Source organism: Lichenostomus cassidix, chromosome 10 (assembly GCF_008360975.1).
Source record: "Lichenostomus cassidix isolate B80296 chromosome 10, HeHo_3.0, whole genome shotgun sequence".
NCBI classification, from domain to species: domain Eukaryota; kingdom Metazoa; phylum Chordata; class Aves; order Passeriformes; family Meliphagidae; genus Lichenostomus; species Lichenostomus cassidix.
The window spans coordinates 11,881,532-11,895,064 of NC_139491.1; the positions used below are offsets into that span (position 1 = coordinate 11,881,532).

Below are 13,533 nucleotides of genomic sequence, written 5' to 3' on the forward strand. Positions count from 1 at the left end.
CTGTAATACAAGAAAAATTCAAAGCGTACTTTGACAAAGTCTTTTAACACAGGATCACAACTAACTGGGGAATCAGTGTCTTCTAAAAGGAAATGGAGAAAGTTTGATTAAAGCATTAGATATCTCAGTATAAGGATATGGTGCTCAGAAGCACTTATGGAAAAAAGGGATAGGAATGAGTTCAACCATGTATCAATGAGAAGTTGTGGGGGATTTTCAACGTTACCTCCATCCTCAATGGCAGGTCTTCTGCTTCTGTGATCTCAGAGCTGAAAGTATATTCAGATTCATTGCTACTGTGAGTTGAGTCAGTTCTTTTGTGCCCAGGCTTGGGGATGCTCTGGAATGCAAATGGGACAAATCAGTACCACCATATGTTTTTCCCAGTGACTGTCTCTCACAAACTTAAATCTAGCTTGTAGTATTTGGTGTTACTCCACAGCTATCAAAATGTATAAGAAAAGATTTTTGATTCTTGTTTCTCATACTACATAAAACCTATGAGACACAGTTAGCAATCAAATCTATGGAGATGGGTCAGATCCTCCACCACCAAAGATTGCTGCAGAAAGCAGCACCAAGTAAGGATGCAGCACTTTGTGGGAAAGAAATGCCCAGTTTACAGGGAGCACAGGCAGCAATTCTCTAACTTCCTCGACATTCTAATGAGGAATACTTTATATTCCTGCCACACAGAACATTCCTAGGACTATTTAGAATTTATCACTGGATGAAGGTGGTACAAACAACCCTAGCACATGTGAATAACTTCAGGGCAAAGTAAGGGTGGACAGCACGAGCAATGCCACCAGCAAAGTCACAGCAGAAATTTAGCCTTCTTCACAGCTGTGACAATCAAAACTATTGTTTTTTAAAAAAACCAACAACAAATTCAAAATGTATTTGTTTTGGCCAAACTAATTGAAATAATCAGTATTTAAAAGGACAAATTCTCTTTTCAGGTACAGCTCACCAACACACAGCTGACAGCAGTTACTAACTTATCCCACTGGGTACTGCCTAAATAGTTACAAACAGCTTTTGATTTCTCAGCTGTGGAGCCACTTACCACCATCAGGTTCATTTCATCCTTGAGGTCATCGTAGCGCTCCTCCAAGCGGCTGAACTCATTCAGCAGGTTCTGGTACCGTAACCGCTCATCGTTCAGGTCCAGCTCCAGCTGCTTTGTCTCCTCCACCAGCTTCCTTTCCATCGACTCTGCCACACACAGCAGGGACACAAAGTGAGAATTGCAGCCCTACCTACCATGCAGAGCATCCATGCTGGAGGAACAGGCCTGTGTTTGCACCAGAGGAACAGCTTGCCGTTTTGGGGTTTGAGCTCCTGTAGGCAAACATTATGACAAAAATACGAAGGGCCAAAGCATTATTGCGGCAGCCACAGAAGTGCTCACTCAATCAAGTTAGTTATTCTGCTAGCACCTTCTATTAGTGATTTCAATAGGGAGGAAGAAGGGGCACAAGCCCATTGCTGTGCTATGTAGAAATAAAATGTGATGCCTCAAGCATCCTGACCCTCCTCATCACAGCCCCCTTTATCACAGCTCTCACATCTAGAGTTATGCTTTCCTGGCTGCTGCCTACACAGTCACACCAGCCAGAAAAGTTGTAGCAGATAAACTGCATTAAATATCAGAGCTGTCTTTTAAAAATTGAAGTGTTTTGGAACAGTCACCCCCTCAAAAAAAGGCCTCAAACCCTTAGGATTTCATGGAAAATCAAATGGCAAATAATTCTGATGCTTGCAAATTCTTAAAACAAAGAAATGAATCCACAAAAAGGAATGCAAACTAAAGCAAATTAGCCCAATCTATGCAGTAGAGTGTTGCTTTACAAGGTAACATGAAGCAGAAAACCTGAATGAAGAGAACAGAGCCAACCTGTTATTTCCTTCGCCTGGTCATGGATGCGGCGGTTCAGCTCCTCCTTTTCTGTTTTCAGTAATGAGTTCTGCTCTTTCAGCTCTGACACCAGCTACAGAGATAATAAAATACTTGACTGAGAGTGCAGTTCATCTTTCATCAGTACGTCTAACAACAATGAAATCTTTGTTGTAACACTTCAAATACCTAAAGTGTTCTTCAGAGTGAAACTTGTGAACTAAGTTATATCTTCATTTCCAAATTACATTTCTTAAATGTACCACTGCAGACTTCCCTGTATGTTCTGCACCCCATTTCTGATCAGATGCTAAAATTGCCCTGAACCACTCCACAGTGGCATATATTTTTCAGTAAAGTCCCAAAGATGTAAATGGCACACTAAAACAGAAATATTCATAAGACAGTAACACATTTGGTAGTTGTATGGTAAATTCCATTGCACTGGGTAACACCACAATCTAACATCTTGCCTCTGCCCTAAAGCTGGGTCACTTTAACTGTGTTCAGGTTTGTCAGTTACTTGTCTGTCTCTGATTATGGTTACTATGCATTCCCTTTGCTTTATCAATTAATATTTCTCCTTATGCATATCTGACATTGAAATTTATCACTGCAGCATCATATAATGATGGATTGGCTCTTCAATATTGAAAACTTGCACCACTATCAGCAAGTACTCTGGACAAAAAACAACCTGTTAGATATGTTTGTGGTTAGCAAAGATAAGGGGTTAGCTGAAACCTGTTGAACTAGACTGTGCACATGTGTTGAATAGGCTGGCTGTTTACACGAGGCAGGATATAGCAGTACCTTTGAATACTGAAGATGGGACAGATTTCTGGTATCTGTGTGATTACTCTCTCTAGGCAGGTAAAACCATTTCTTGTTATGAGTGTGCTACCTCTGACTAAGTCAGAAAGTTTAAGGCTTTGCAAATACTTTCAGTACCGAAATCTGAATAGACTGGATACATAAACTTAAACACAATACATGGATTTAGCACATTCATCTACCACAGGTGTACCCATTTAGGTACCAAGCCTATTTAGGACTGCACAGCTATAAAAACCACAGTAAAACTATCAGCCACACAAGTGAACCAACTAAGCCTGGGCAAAACCTGAGCGTACACCAGGCCCCTGTAAATCCTCTCATGCATCTGACACCCCATACATGCCTGCTCAGTTTCATGTTTGTATTTGTCTGCCCGTTCCTCAATGCTCTTCTTCTCCGTCTGAGTCTGGTGCAGCTCCTTGCGGAGCTTGGCAATCTCCTCCTGGAGGCTGATGACACGGTTGGTGGCGTTCTTGGCCTCCTCCTCACTCAGCCGAAGCCTTTCCACATCGCTCCGCAGCTTCTCCGTCTCCGTACTGTACGTGATCTCCAGGTTGCTCATCTTCTCCAGCAGAGATTTGTACTCTTTGTTCTTTGCAAAACACAACACAGACAGAGTGGCTGTTGGAGTTCTGGTTTAAGGGAGCCTTCTCCTTCCCTACAGAATACACCCAGACATGGGAGCACAGGAGCAGCCTCCCCATTTCAAGAAGGTTTGGGTCTGTTTTTGCAGAATTGCTTAATGAGGTGGCAGAACAGTCCAGTCTCTAAGCCTGTACATCCTAAACTAAAATCAGATGGAGAGCCCACATACATCAGACACCATCACCCCACCTTCCCCTAAAACAGAGCAGCTGACGTGCTTCAAACGCAATACTGGCGTTAAGCGAGTGGGTGTTTTTTCACAGTTCTGCTGAGAGGAACAAATGGATGTTTGACTGCTCCAGTTCTACTCTGGCCTCCCCTTCTCTCCTATCACTCTTCTTCAGCAGAAAAGGGAACTGAGCCTTTGCAATGAAAATTCAGTGCATTCTGTGAATGCCCACAGTACTGAGAAAGGTAACCAAGGTTTTGACACACTTTCCCCAAGGCCAGGGAGCTTTTACCTGGTCATTGATCTTCCGCTGCAGCTGCACAATCTTGTTCTCCAAGCCAACGTGAAGCTTCTTGTAATGCTCCACGGAGCGAGCCTCTATCTTGAGCTTCTTCAGCTCCCTCTTGGCCATCATGCGGCGGTAGCAGCACTGCAGGTACACGATGGCCCTGAGCGTGCGGCGGTAGCGCTGGCGAGCCAGCCAGCCCCTCACGTGCTTCTGGATAACCACAGCCTTGTGCTGCCGCAGCATCTGCAGGGGGAGAGAGCAGGGCGAGGGGAGTTAGAGCTCCAAACCACACCTGGGCAGGGAAAAAGGTTATAACGATGGATATAGAGACAGCTTTGTCTGCAAAGAGAAACTTCTGGTGAAGAGCAACAAGAAATTTAATTTATTTAAAGAAAAACAAGAAGAGGGAAAAGAAGACTGGAATATGGGCAACAACAAGGAAAAAATGGAAAGAAACCAGAGGGAAAAACATGGCAAGAAGAACTGGAGGCACACTGAAGCACCAGGAATGCCTTTGTGTTGAGGTCAGATCCCAGCTAATTACAAAAGTATATGGTACCTGTTGGCAAGATCACAAATACAATCTTTTTTTTTTTTTTTTTAACTGCATCCTTACCTTGAAATGCTTTTGAATCACCGACATATGCTGCCTCAGATTCATCAATACAAACTTTAAAATTACCACATTTGGTATGCAATGCAGTCAGTACACACTACAACCCAGAGGAAATTGTAGCAGCTGTTAAAAGTCAGAGGCTTTTGGTTTGTGTTATTTTGTTTGAGGGTTTTTTGGTTCCCTTTTTTGAGATATCTTAGGCTTGCCAGCATGGAAAAGTTTTCATCTATACTAAAAAATTTACAGTGTAGTAATTCCAATTTATTTTATGGCAGAAATTTCAACCATAGCTCAGAGGTGAAAAAAACCCCCATAATATATTTTTAAAAAAATAATTTGTACCACAAACCAGTCAAGAATGCCAACAACTTGCACCTGCATGTTGACCAGAGGGTTCAACTAGGAAGAGTCTACCACTTGTTTTTGGATCCTTCACCCACTAATTCAATCAGAAATCCCCCAGGTCTGGAACACCTGAATTCAAGCAGATCACAGCTATGCATGGAGCGCCTGCCCAAACCCACCAGGCTTCCAGGACTCTGAGAGCTTTAGAGTTCACTTAAGAAATCTTCTGCAAATAAAACAGTTTATTATAAAGAACAACTTTATTTAATGTTTCATGCTAATGCTTGGAATTGATAGTTAAATATCAGGGACAGTTCACATTCTTACACTGATTTACCACAAAGTTGGTAAGACAAACTAGTCAGGTAACAATAATTTTATTTTCTTTTAGACTATTTAGCAAATGAACTGAAATGTGTTAGAAGCATTACAGTTCCAGATCAATTAATTTAAAATTCACTGGCAAAGTGGCAAGATTATAATATATACAAACTTTCTCCCTCAGCATTTATTCCTGAATGAAAAATGAGACTTGAAACAGCAGCATTCAGTTACTCAGCACACCAAAGTAAGGAAGCAGCTTTCTGAAAAGCACAGCAAAGGTCAAAAGGCAAAGTCCTTCTGACTGTACACCATGCAGTTGGCATTCCTGCCTCCTGCCTCCTTCTTACATGTTTCCTGGACCACTCCTTCAGCTTCCCTGCAGGTGCCTGAACACTTGAATACAACTAGCTTTCAACAACATTTTCACCTCAAGTTTGAAAGCAACAAGTCCTGTAAAATACCTCCATCGCGCAGGGATGGTCCTCATCTGCCAGTGAGTTCTCACATCCATGCAATCCAGAGAGGAAACAAGCCACTCCAAAGTCAGGTGAGAGGATCACAAAAGTTAATTAACCAGGCTTATCCCAGGAAAGCTCATGTCAAAGCTATGGAGGAACTAAACTCCTCGTCCAGCCGAGAAGCCCATTGCAATGTCTCAGGCAGGAGCTTTCCCCAGGATGTGTGAAACAGATGATTCAACCATACTAAATTCCTCGTCCTGCCCACGTGACTCAACACATGCCTACAACAACAACAGGTCCCTTTCACAATCCTAAGGAACAGCACGTGTACCACACATCACTGCAGGCAGGGCTCAGCCCAGCTGTCCTGTCACAGGGCAACCTTTCAGTTTCACTCGTCTGCAATCATCACCAACTCCAGAACAACCGTGTTTACCTTCCCACAGCACACAGAGCTCTGCTTCCCTCTCTGGCCATCCCTGTAGCTCAGCTTGAGTAAAATCCCACCTTAGGAGCACAAGACAAACACAGCACACCGCAGGGGCACTTGTCAGACTGTCATGTTTTACTGCAGTGAACAATTTACAGCTCGAGGGGGATCCTCCTGACAGGCAGGTCTGACCACCCCTTCCAGGGACTCCTCCAGGAACCTGCCATCTCTATTAAGAGGGAATATAACAGGTTTATTAAACTGTGCTTCAGGACAGATGTGTGTTACGTATGCGACTGACAAAGCACAGAGAAACATCTCCCATTTTCCTAAAGACTTTAGGCCACCTATTGCTGTGACCCATGTGCCACTCTGCCACATCTGTCAGACCACTGGTAAAAACACATCTTGTTTAACATAACAAATATCGTTTGTATAACAAGAATGCTAAGAGTTCCAATAAAAAGTGAAGTGGATACCCACTCAAAAGAATAGCCAAGTAAAGCACAGGGCTCTTACTACTAAGAAATTCTTATCAAGGATTTTTTTTTCCAATTTTGTGTTTAGCTTATGTTAGAATGCGACAAATGACTGTGTAGTAACTTTTATACAAATGAAAAATATACAGAAACTCTATTATAAAAGAGAAAGATATGGCACATAAGCATCAGATGGCTTTTGGATGCATGCCCTTAACATCTACATGCTTGGGAAAACAACAAAACTCCCTCAGCTACTTTTTCGGTGAAATATAGGCTGACTTCTGAGCCTGGTTAAAACAGTTCTTGTAGATGGAAGTGCTATGAAATATGTTAGCATTTTGCAGTTTGAATCATAATTCTGTTTCCAGCCCTGAGACCACTGAAAATGAAATTCTAATTTCTCAAATGAATAATTTATTATCAAGTTTAATCAAGAAAATATTATCAGTATCATTAGGACCGGTTTGTATCAATTTATCCCCAAACCAAACCCAACATACATTAAAAAAAAGAACAAAACAAAAACGCCCCACCCATGGATAATTTTCAATACCCTATTTTTGTGGGTATCTCTTTGCTAACATAAGTCTCCTGCAGTATATTCCATCAGCCATTTCAGAAACACTGAAACTAAGGATGGGAGAGGACCAGTAGTGAGTGCATCACATGTATACTGATGGAAGCAATACTGATTGGAGTCATGGAGGTAGATAAAAGCAAGGCCATTTTCAGTATTTAAGTGCCTTGACATTATACATAACAAATGAAAAGGTCAGAAATGCTGTAAGCTCCTGCTGGATTCTCCACTGGCTGCACTGAAAGTCCAAGTACATCCATATTAGATGACAATGAGAATATGTCTAAAATGATACGCTGATGGGAGTATTATGTATTTCTAATTTCCAGATGCTGTGTCCCTCAATCCATGCTCTGGTATTTTGTTTGTGTATCACACCTAAGAGCATGCACACAAAACATTTCAGATTCCCAAGACAACACCACAGAGCAGCGTTGTCCTGAAAGCATATCGAACTGAAGGTGGAGTGAAAAAGTCCATTATGATTTCTTACCATTTGGTACCTGTTTCTGACCAGGTAACCTCTGAGGAGAGCCTGAAGAGCAATGGTAGCATCTCGCATGCTCTGGTACCTCTTGCGCACCACATACATGCGCTGGAACTTCTGAATGGTGATGGCAGCTCGTGTTCTCCGCAGGAACTTGGCATAGCTAAGCAAGGAAAAGATTGCAAATAATACCTGTAATTATGTTCCAGTGATTGAATGCTTACTGGTTTTTTAATCTTCTTTTTTTTAGTTTCTTCTTAATGTTGTCAGTGGCACAGTATATTTACTTGCTATTCTGCTGTGTGGCAGAACAACAGAATGACAAATTAACAGAAACCTTGCAAAGCTTTACAGGGAAATGCTTTCATTTCCCCTAAGAACTGTACTATACAGCTGACAAGATAAACTTAGCCTAATTTGTCATCACCTCTTCAACCTGAAAGCTGTTTCCACTATGTCATCTTCCAGATCTCCTCTCCTAACCTCAACTAGTAGAAAATGTTTGCTTGTTCTTGGCTCTTGCAGTAAGACAATTACAAAGCATCTTGACATAAGGTTCTTTCTGAAGGTTGGTGATTATAGTCTTCATCACCACCTTGTCTTTGAACAATACCACCTGTATTCCTGCCCTTCTCTCTGGGCCCACAGCCATCCCTCAGAAGTCAATCCAAACAAATCACTGACTGATGTATGTCCCTTTACAGCTGCACCCTTGATGAGGAATGGCTTCTCCAGCAGGGCTGACCGAGCCAAGAGGGCACATGGAAACTGGGCAATAAAGACTCAGACAATCCTGCTTTACCTCACCTGCAACACATCTCCTAGTACTACTTGTTTTCTGCATCATACAGCCAGGGTACTACTGTCCTCTCAGAAAGGTCAAAACCAGGCAGGACAGACACCCTCATTATACTCAATTTCCTTCATTTCCCTGGAAAATCATTTCCTCTCAGGCAGTATAGGAAGGCGAGAACAAGTGTATCACATTTAAATGCCCTACTTAAAGGGCTCTGGGCTGAGGCTGGTGTGGGATTTCCCCTGAGCAGTGCTTACCATCGTGCTTGGTACCCTCTGACATGTCTCTGGATGGTGATGGCAGCCTTCCTCATACGCAGGTACTTCTTCCTCATCAGCCAGCCCCGGATGGTCTTTTGGATGCGGATACAGGCAGCTCTCAACTTATCTGCCCTTATTTTTTCCAGATAGGCTACTTGACCAGCCCGGAAAAATATTTTTGTCTTACCAAACTGGTACTTATCCTTGTCCTATTTTCAGAGGTAAAAAGAGGATAAGTTACAGCATTAAATGTTAGTGCATAAAAAAAGGCACGAAGGGCTAAATGAAAGTACAGTTAGCAAAGAGGCAAAATTATCTGTGTAACATTTTGGGTAATCTGAGACTTAAATTAAGTAGTGGAGAAAGATATTTTGTCTGTATGATTCTGTTAAAAAATTAATACAATAAGGCCACCAGCATGGCCCAAAGGAGCAATGTGAGACTTTTGCTTAGATGAGAATGCCATGAAGATAATAACATGGAAGGCTACAGGAGGTGACAAAGGGGCCCAGAGAATGAAAGCAATGCAGGCAGTGCACATATACAATTTTCTGCTTAAATTGTAGCTGACCCCTCTAAATGGTCCATCTTCAACCACATTACACAGTGCAAACAAAGCAGCTGGGGCTTCAGACATGTACACATCACTTATTGCATCAGGACTAAAGCAGAGCAAGGCATGCTGCTGCTGCTCAAACACATCTGAAATTTCAGAACTAAACCAGAAACAGAATAATATTTTATCTCTACAGGCTGTAGTACTCCTTTGAGGGAAAATCTGAGAATGTACAAAGGCACGTTGGAAAAAACTAATTTTGTTGGCTGTTTGATTCTAAGTTGAAAGGAACAGCTGTCAAAGAGCTACAGCTTAGGATACATCTGTGGCTTAGTACTTTGCAGAAGTACTAAAATAGTGTGGCTGTGAGGGAGTAAGAGACACTGCCTTTGTTTCTGCAGATTCCAAGTGCTCTCAGCACTAAGTCCAGTACCTTAATCAGCTTCTCCAGAACATTTTTACAAGTCTGCTTTCGGTCACCAAGGACATCCTTCTGCTTCATCAGAACACGGTAACGGCTGAAGAACTCTTGGTACGTCCACCTGCCCCAAAACCAGAGTGTCAGTCCCAACAATGAGCCTTAGCCTAAATAGAACTGCAGCTGCAAGCAATCCAGAGAGAGCACACACACCTGGAGGGGAAGCCAGCTGCACTGATTCGGATGGTCTCCAGGACACCACAAGCTCTCAGCTGCTGCACTGCCCGCTTCTCATCAAACCTAGGTAGGAACAAAAGGTGGGTGTGGGACTAGGTCTGCATTACCTGGGGCTCCTGGTTGTGTGCACACCCAGGACAGGGGTGGCACAGTGGGGAGCAGGGGTGGGATGTGATGGGTGGTGAACAAGTCCTGAAACTCAGGGGTAACTGAGGACAGCATGGCCAGAGAGCTGTCAGAGCCCATTGGCACTTCCTGCTGGCCAGCCCAAGAGCTACATGAGTCTGTGTGCCTGGGTTTGGAGAAAAGCTCTAAGCAAGTTCATATACAGAAAAAAAGGTAAGGAAAAAGGCTTTGGAATCTGAAAAAGAAAATTCCCACAAATTTCAAATGAGTTCAAGGAGTGCAAACCGCTAGTTACATTTAAAATTGCTAGCAACGAAAAGTTTGGAATTTTTTCTCATATATTGCCATAAACAAAAAAATGCTATCAAGAAGTATTTCTCCCTCTATTCATCCCCAAACATCTGCTGTAATACACACACACAATAAATCCATAACCAGAGAAAGGAGACACAGCACTTCACTCCTGAGTGAGCAAGGTTTAGCAAAGCCTTGATGCTTGGTGGCCCTGGGCAAACCCCTCCCAACACAGGCTACTCCAACCACACAGGAACATTCATCTTACGTGAATGGAAACTTGAAATCATTTGGTTTAATGCAGCGCACGTAGTGTGGAGTTGTAGCATTCAGGGTTTCCATCAGCAGATGAAGAGAGTTTCGAAACTTTTTGAAAAACAAAATGAAAATAAAAAATCAGGGAATAGCCTCGATAAGCTCAGTCATGTTTGAGATAACCTCAAAATGCGGACCTGATCTGCATACTTTTAATTTAATTATGGCAAAGATATGTGGATATTTTATGTTTGGCCCATTGATAACTTGAACCAAGATTTCTAGGGAGTGAACCCCACTCTTTTCCAGACAAAGTGGTACATGATCCAAAAGACCCAGTTTAAGATTTTCAAGCCTTCTCAGCATCCACGCTAAATTTGTTTTGAAAAGCATCAGGGGTTTGGCACCACAACAAGAAATAGGCCCCCTGAAACAGTGCCCCACAGTGCATTAGTAATTAGGAACTCTTTGCTCCAAACTGTAAGTTGTAATAAGCTGCACCTCTCAAAATCACAAGGGATCCCAAGAGCCAGCAGCACGCCTTGGGACCTGAGACAGGACGTAGAGATTATTTAACAGAGCTGCATCTTCAAACTCACCTGATGTCCCACAGTTTTCTTATGCTCCTTGCTGGCTTGCCCTGGCCTGGCCTTGGCAGGTTTGATAGGCATTCGGGACAGAGGCACACGCCCTGAAGGGGTAGCTGATGTGGGACTGAGGACCTTCTCCTCATCCTGGAATAACTCTGGTAGCAGCTTAAACTGGTGTAACAGCATAAAAGACATAAAGATGGTAAGAACCCAGCAAGTGACTGCACCTGTTTGTGTTTAAGGTTAAATTCCAGGCTTAGTTTTTTTAAGAACTGCATTTTTGTTGAACTTCACGGGGACAAATGCAAAAAGCAGACAAACTAAGTGGTATAGCAAGTGGGCCATGATTTAATACCAAAATTTTTGATCAGTGAGTTTCCTTCTGAAGATAAAATTCTGATTTGAGGGTTTTTTTCACATAGCCACCAATAGCTCCCATGTGAAACAGTTAGATACTGACAGCAGTTTCATAAGTGCTGGTTGCAATTATAAATGGCTGCTTTGATCTAGGAAGGGAACAACAGGGTCCTCTCATATTCCAATGGTGCATCAGTCTCCTTTGTGGCTGAGAGCTATCTGGGACACTGAATGAAACAGCAGGCAGCAAAGACGATTCCTGCTTTATCACTCCAAATTGAAATAATTATCTTAAAAGAGGAACCATCAATTGAAGAAAAAAAAAAACCTACTAGCCAAATTTATCTGACTGAGATCTACTCCCTGTCAGTGGGAGTGGAGGAAAAACGTGAAACATCCTTCCAAATACCACCCAGGACATCCGGTTCCCTTTCTCTAATGGCTACAGAATATACTGATAGGTAACAGTTCCTCTGAAGTAACTTATAACTAGAAGTAACACCACCAGGTCTTTCTACTGACAACTACAGCACTTCAGAACTGTTACAAGAGTAAGAGAATCTGAACTTCTCTACCTGTCCATGAATAATTTTATATCTAGTATCTGTGCATTTTTTTCCCAAGAGAGAGGAACATTCATTTTTCAGTACTAGAAACTGCTTGGGCAAAGTGCAACCTAAAAAATTTAAAAATTGGTTTTGCCTTATAAAACTTGGTGAGCAGATACGATAACCAATGGAACATGACACACAACCAAATGGCACCTGTGCTCTGGTTGTGCCAGACGGGTTGGGAGAAGGCATCAAATGTTCCCCAGCAGCATCCAACATAGCACTCCAGCATAATAGAGTGACTAAGGATGCTACAAAGGGATCCTAAATTCCTGAACTTAAAAGGAAGCTTGGCTTTATCTCACCTGAGTCTACTTCTGCAGCTGGTGGAAGAAGGACATTTTCAGAGGGTGATTTACTCTTCTTCCACTGACTCAACACAGAGTTGAGGGTGATTGCACCACCTCCTCCTCCTTCAGCTGCCTGTGATGCAGTGAGTTGGTGTGCACAGGCATCTGAGCTACACAGCCAGGTCTTTTCAACTGTACAGAAACTTACTCAAATGTAAAATGATTCTTCTGAAGCTCCTGATGCTCCCACACACCAGGGATGGAAGTAAGAATGGAGTCCTCATTGTCTCGACTGCAGATGGAGGAGTTCTTTTAAGCTGTCCATACCTAAGTCTCACTCCCTTTCTCCAACCCTGGGAAAATCTGCCTGCCAAAATGGGCAAGTGCATATCAAAGGCACTGTTTTCACAGACACTGGCCCAGTGACTCCAAGTAGAAGAAAGGAACTATGTCTGGCCTCTCCAGTACAGGTCAGCAACAGTGGAGCAGAGCTGCAACAATTCATACTGCAGGGTTATTCCTGTTCCTGCTTGGTTTTGGGTTTTAGTATCTTACCAATTTTCTTTGTTTTGCAGAACACTAGGAGTGTTCAAAGAGAGGGGAAAACACTGATCAAAGGGTAGACAATTCACATGATAGAAAACAAGCAAGCAAGCATTTCTTCCCTGTAACTTTTTCAGACAACTTAACAGACATGCTGCTAACAATCTTACAGATCAATTCTTTCAATACAGAGCCCCAACAGAAGATTTTTACAACCATGCCAGTAGCAAGCACAAAAGCCCAGGATTGTTGTATTGCTTTCATGATACATGCATGGAAACTGAACGAGTTCAAAGAGGTTCTGTGGGTGGATTTACAGAGAAGGCCAAAGTAAATAGGTGAACTCTACAGTGCCTGCCAAGAGCAGTGTGTGTCATGCACTTTGGAGAGCAAAGAGGCATCCAAGCTGTATGTCAGAGTGGGCATGGGCAGGATGACAGATGACGCATTTAATTTAGAATTACCTTCTGTTGGATGTGCACAGCAAACCCAGAAAACACCACCACCAACAAAATAAAATTAAAATCAGAAATGCAGTTCTACTACAATTACTAACAAAGAGGCACTGATGAAAAATAGAAATGAAACATTCTTCACACTGGTTTTGGCAAAACTTACCATGGGGTAAAACCATGTTG

General features: G+C 42.5%; 1 protein-coding gene across 8 annotated transcripts in view; it reads right to left on the reverse strand.

Moving 5' to 3' along the window:
• MYO5A (myosin VA) overlaps nucleotides 1-13,533 on the reverse strand; it is a 97,821-nt gene that overhangs the window by 24,278 nt on the left and 60,010 nt on the right. For all 8 annotated transcript variants that reach the window (XM_085070661.1, XM_085070660.1, XM_085070657.1 and 5 more), the window contains exons 15-25: nucleotides 11,104-11,265; nucleotides 10,518-10,615; nucleotides 9,806-9,892; nucleotides 9,608-9,716; nucleotides 8,616-8,827; nucleotides 7,569-7,725; nucleotides 3,844-4,083; nucleotides 3,081-3,329; nucleotides 1,901-1,994; nucleotides 1,070-1,218; nucleotides 227-340 (exon numbers count right to left, since the gene is read on the reverse strand). In XM_085070661.1, the coding sequence (XP_084926787.1) occupies nucleotides 227-340; nucleotides 1,070-1,218; nucleotides 1,901-1,994; nucleotides 3,081-3,329; nucleotides 3,844-4,083; nucleotides 7,569-7,725; nucleotides 8,616-8,827; nucleotides 9,608-9,716; nucleotides 9,806-9,892; nucleotides 10,518-10,615; nucleotides 11,104-11,265 (1,671 nt within the window). The remainder of the gene's footprint in view (nucleotides 1-226; nucleotides 341-1,069; nucleotides 1,219-1,900; nucleotides 1,995-3,080; nucleotides 3,330-3,843; nucleotides 4,084-7,568; nucleotides 7,726-8,615; nucleotides 8,828-9,607; nucleotides 9,717-9,805; nucleotides 9,893-10,517; nucleotides 10,616-11,103; nucleotides 11,266-13,533) is intronic.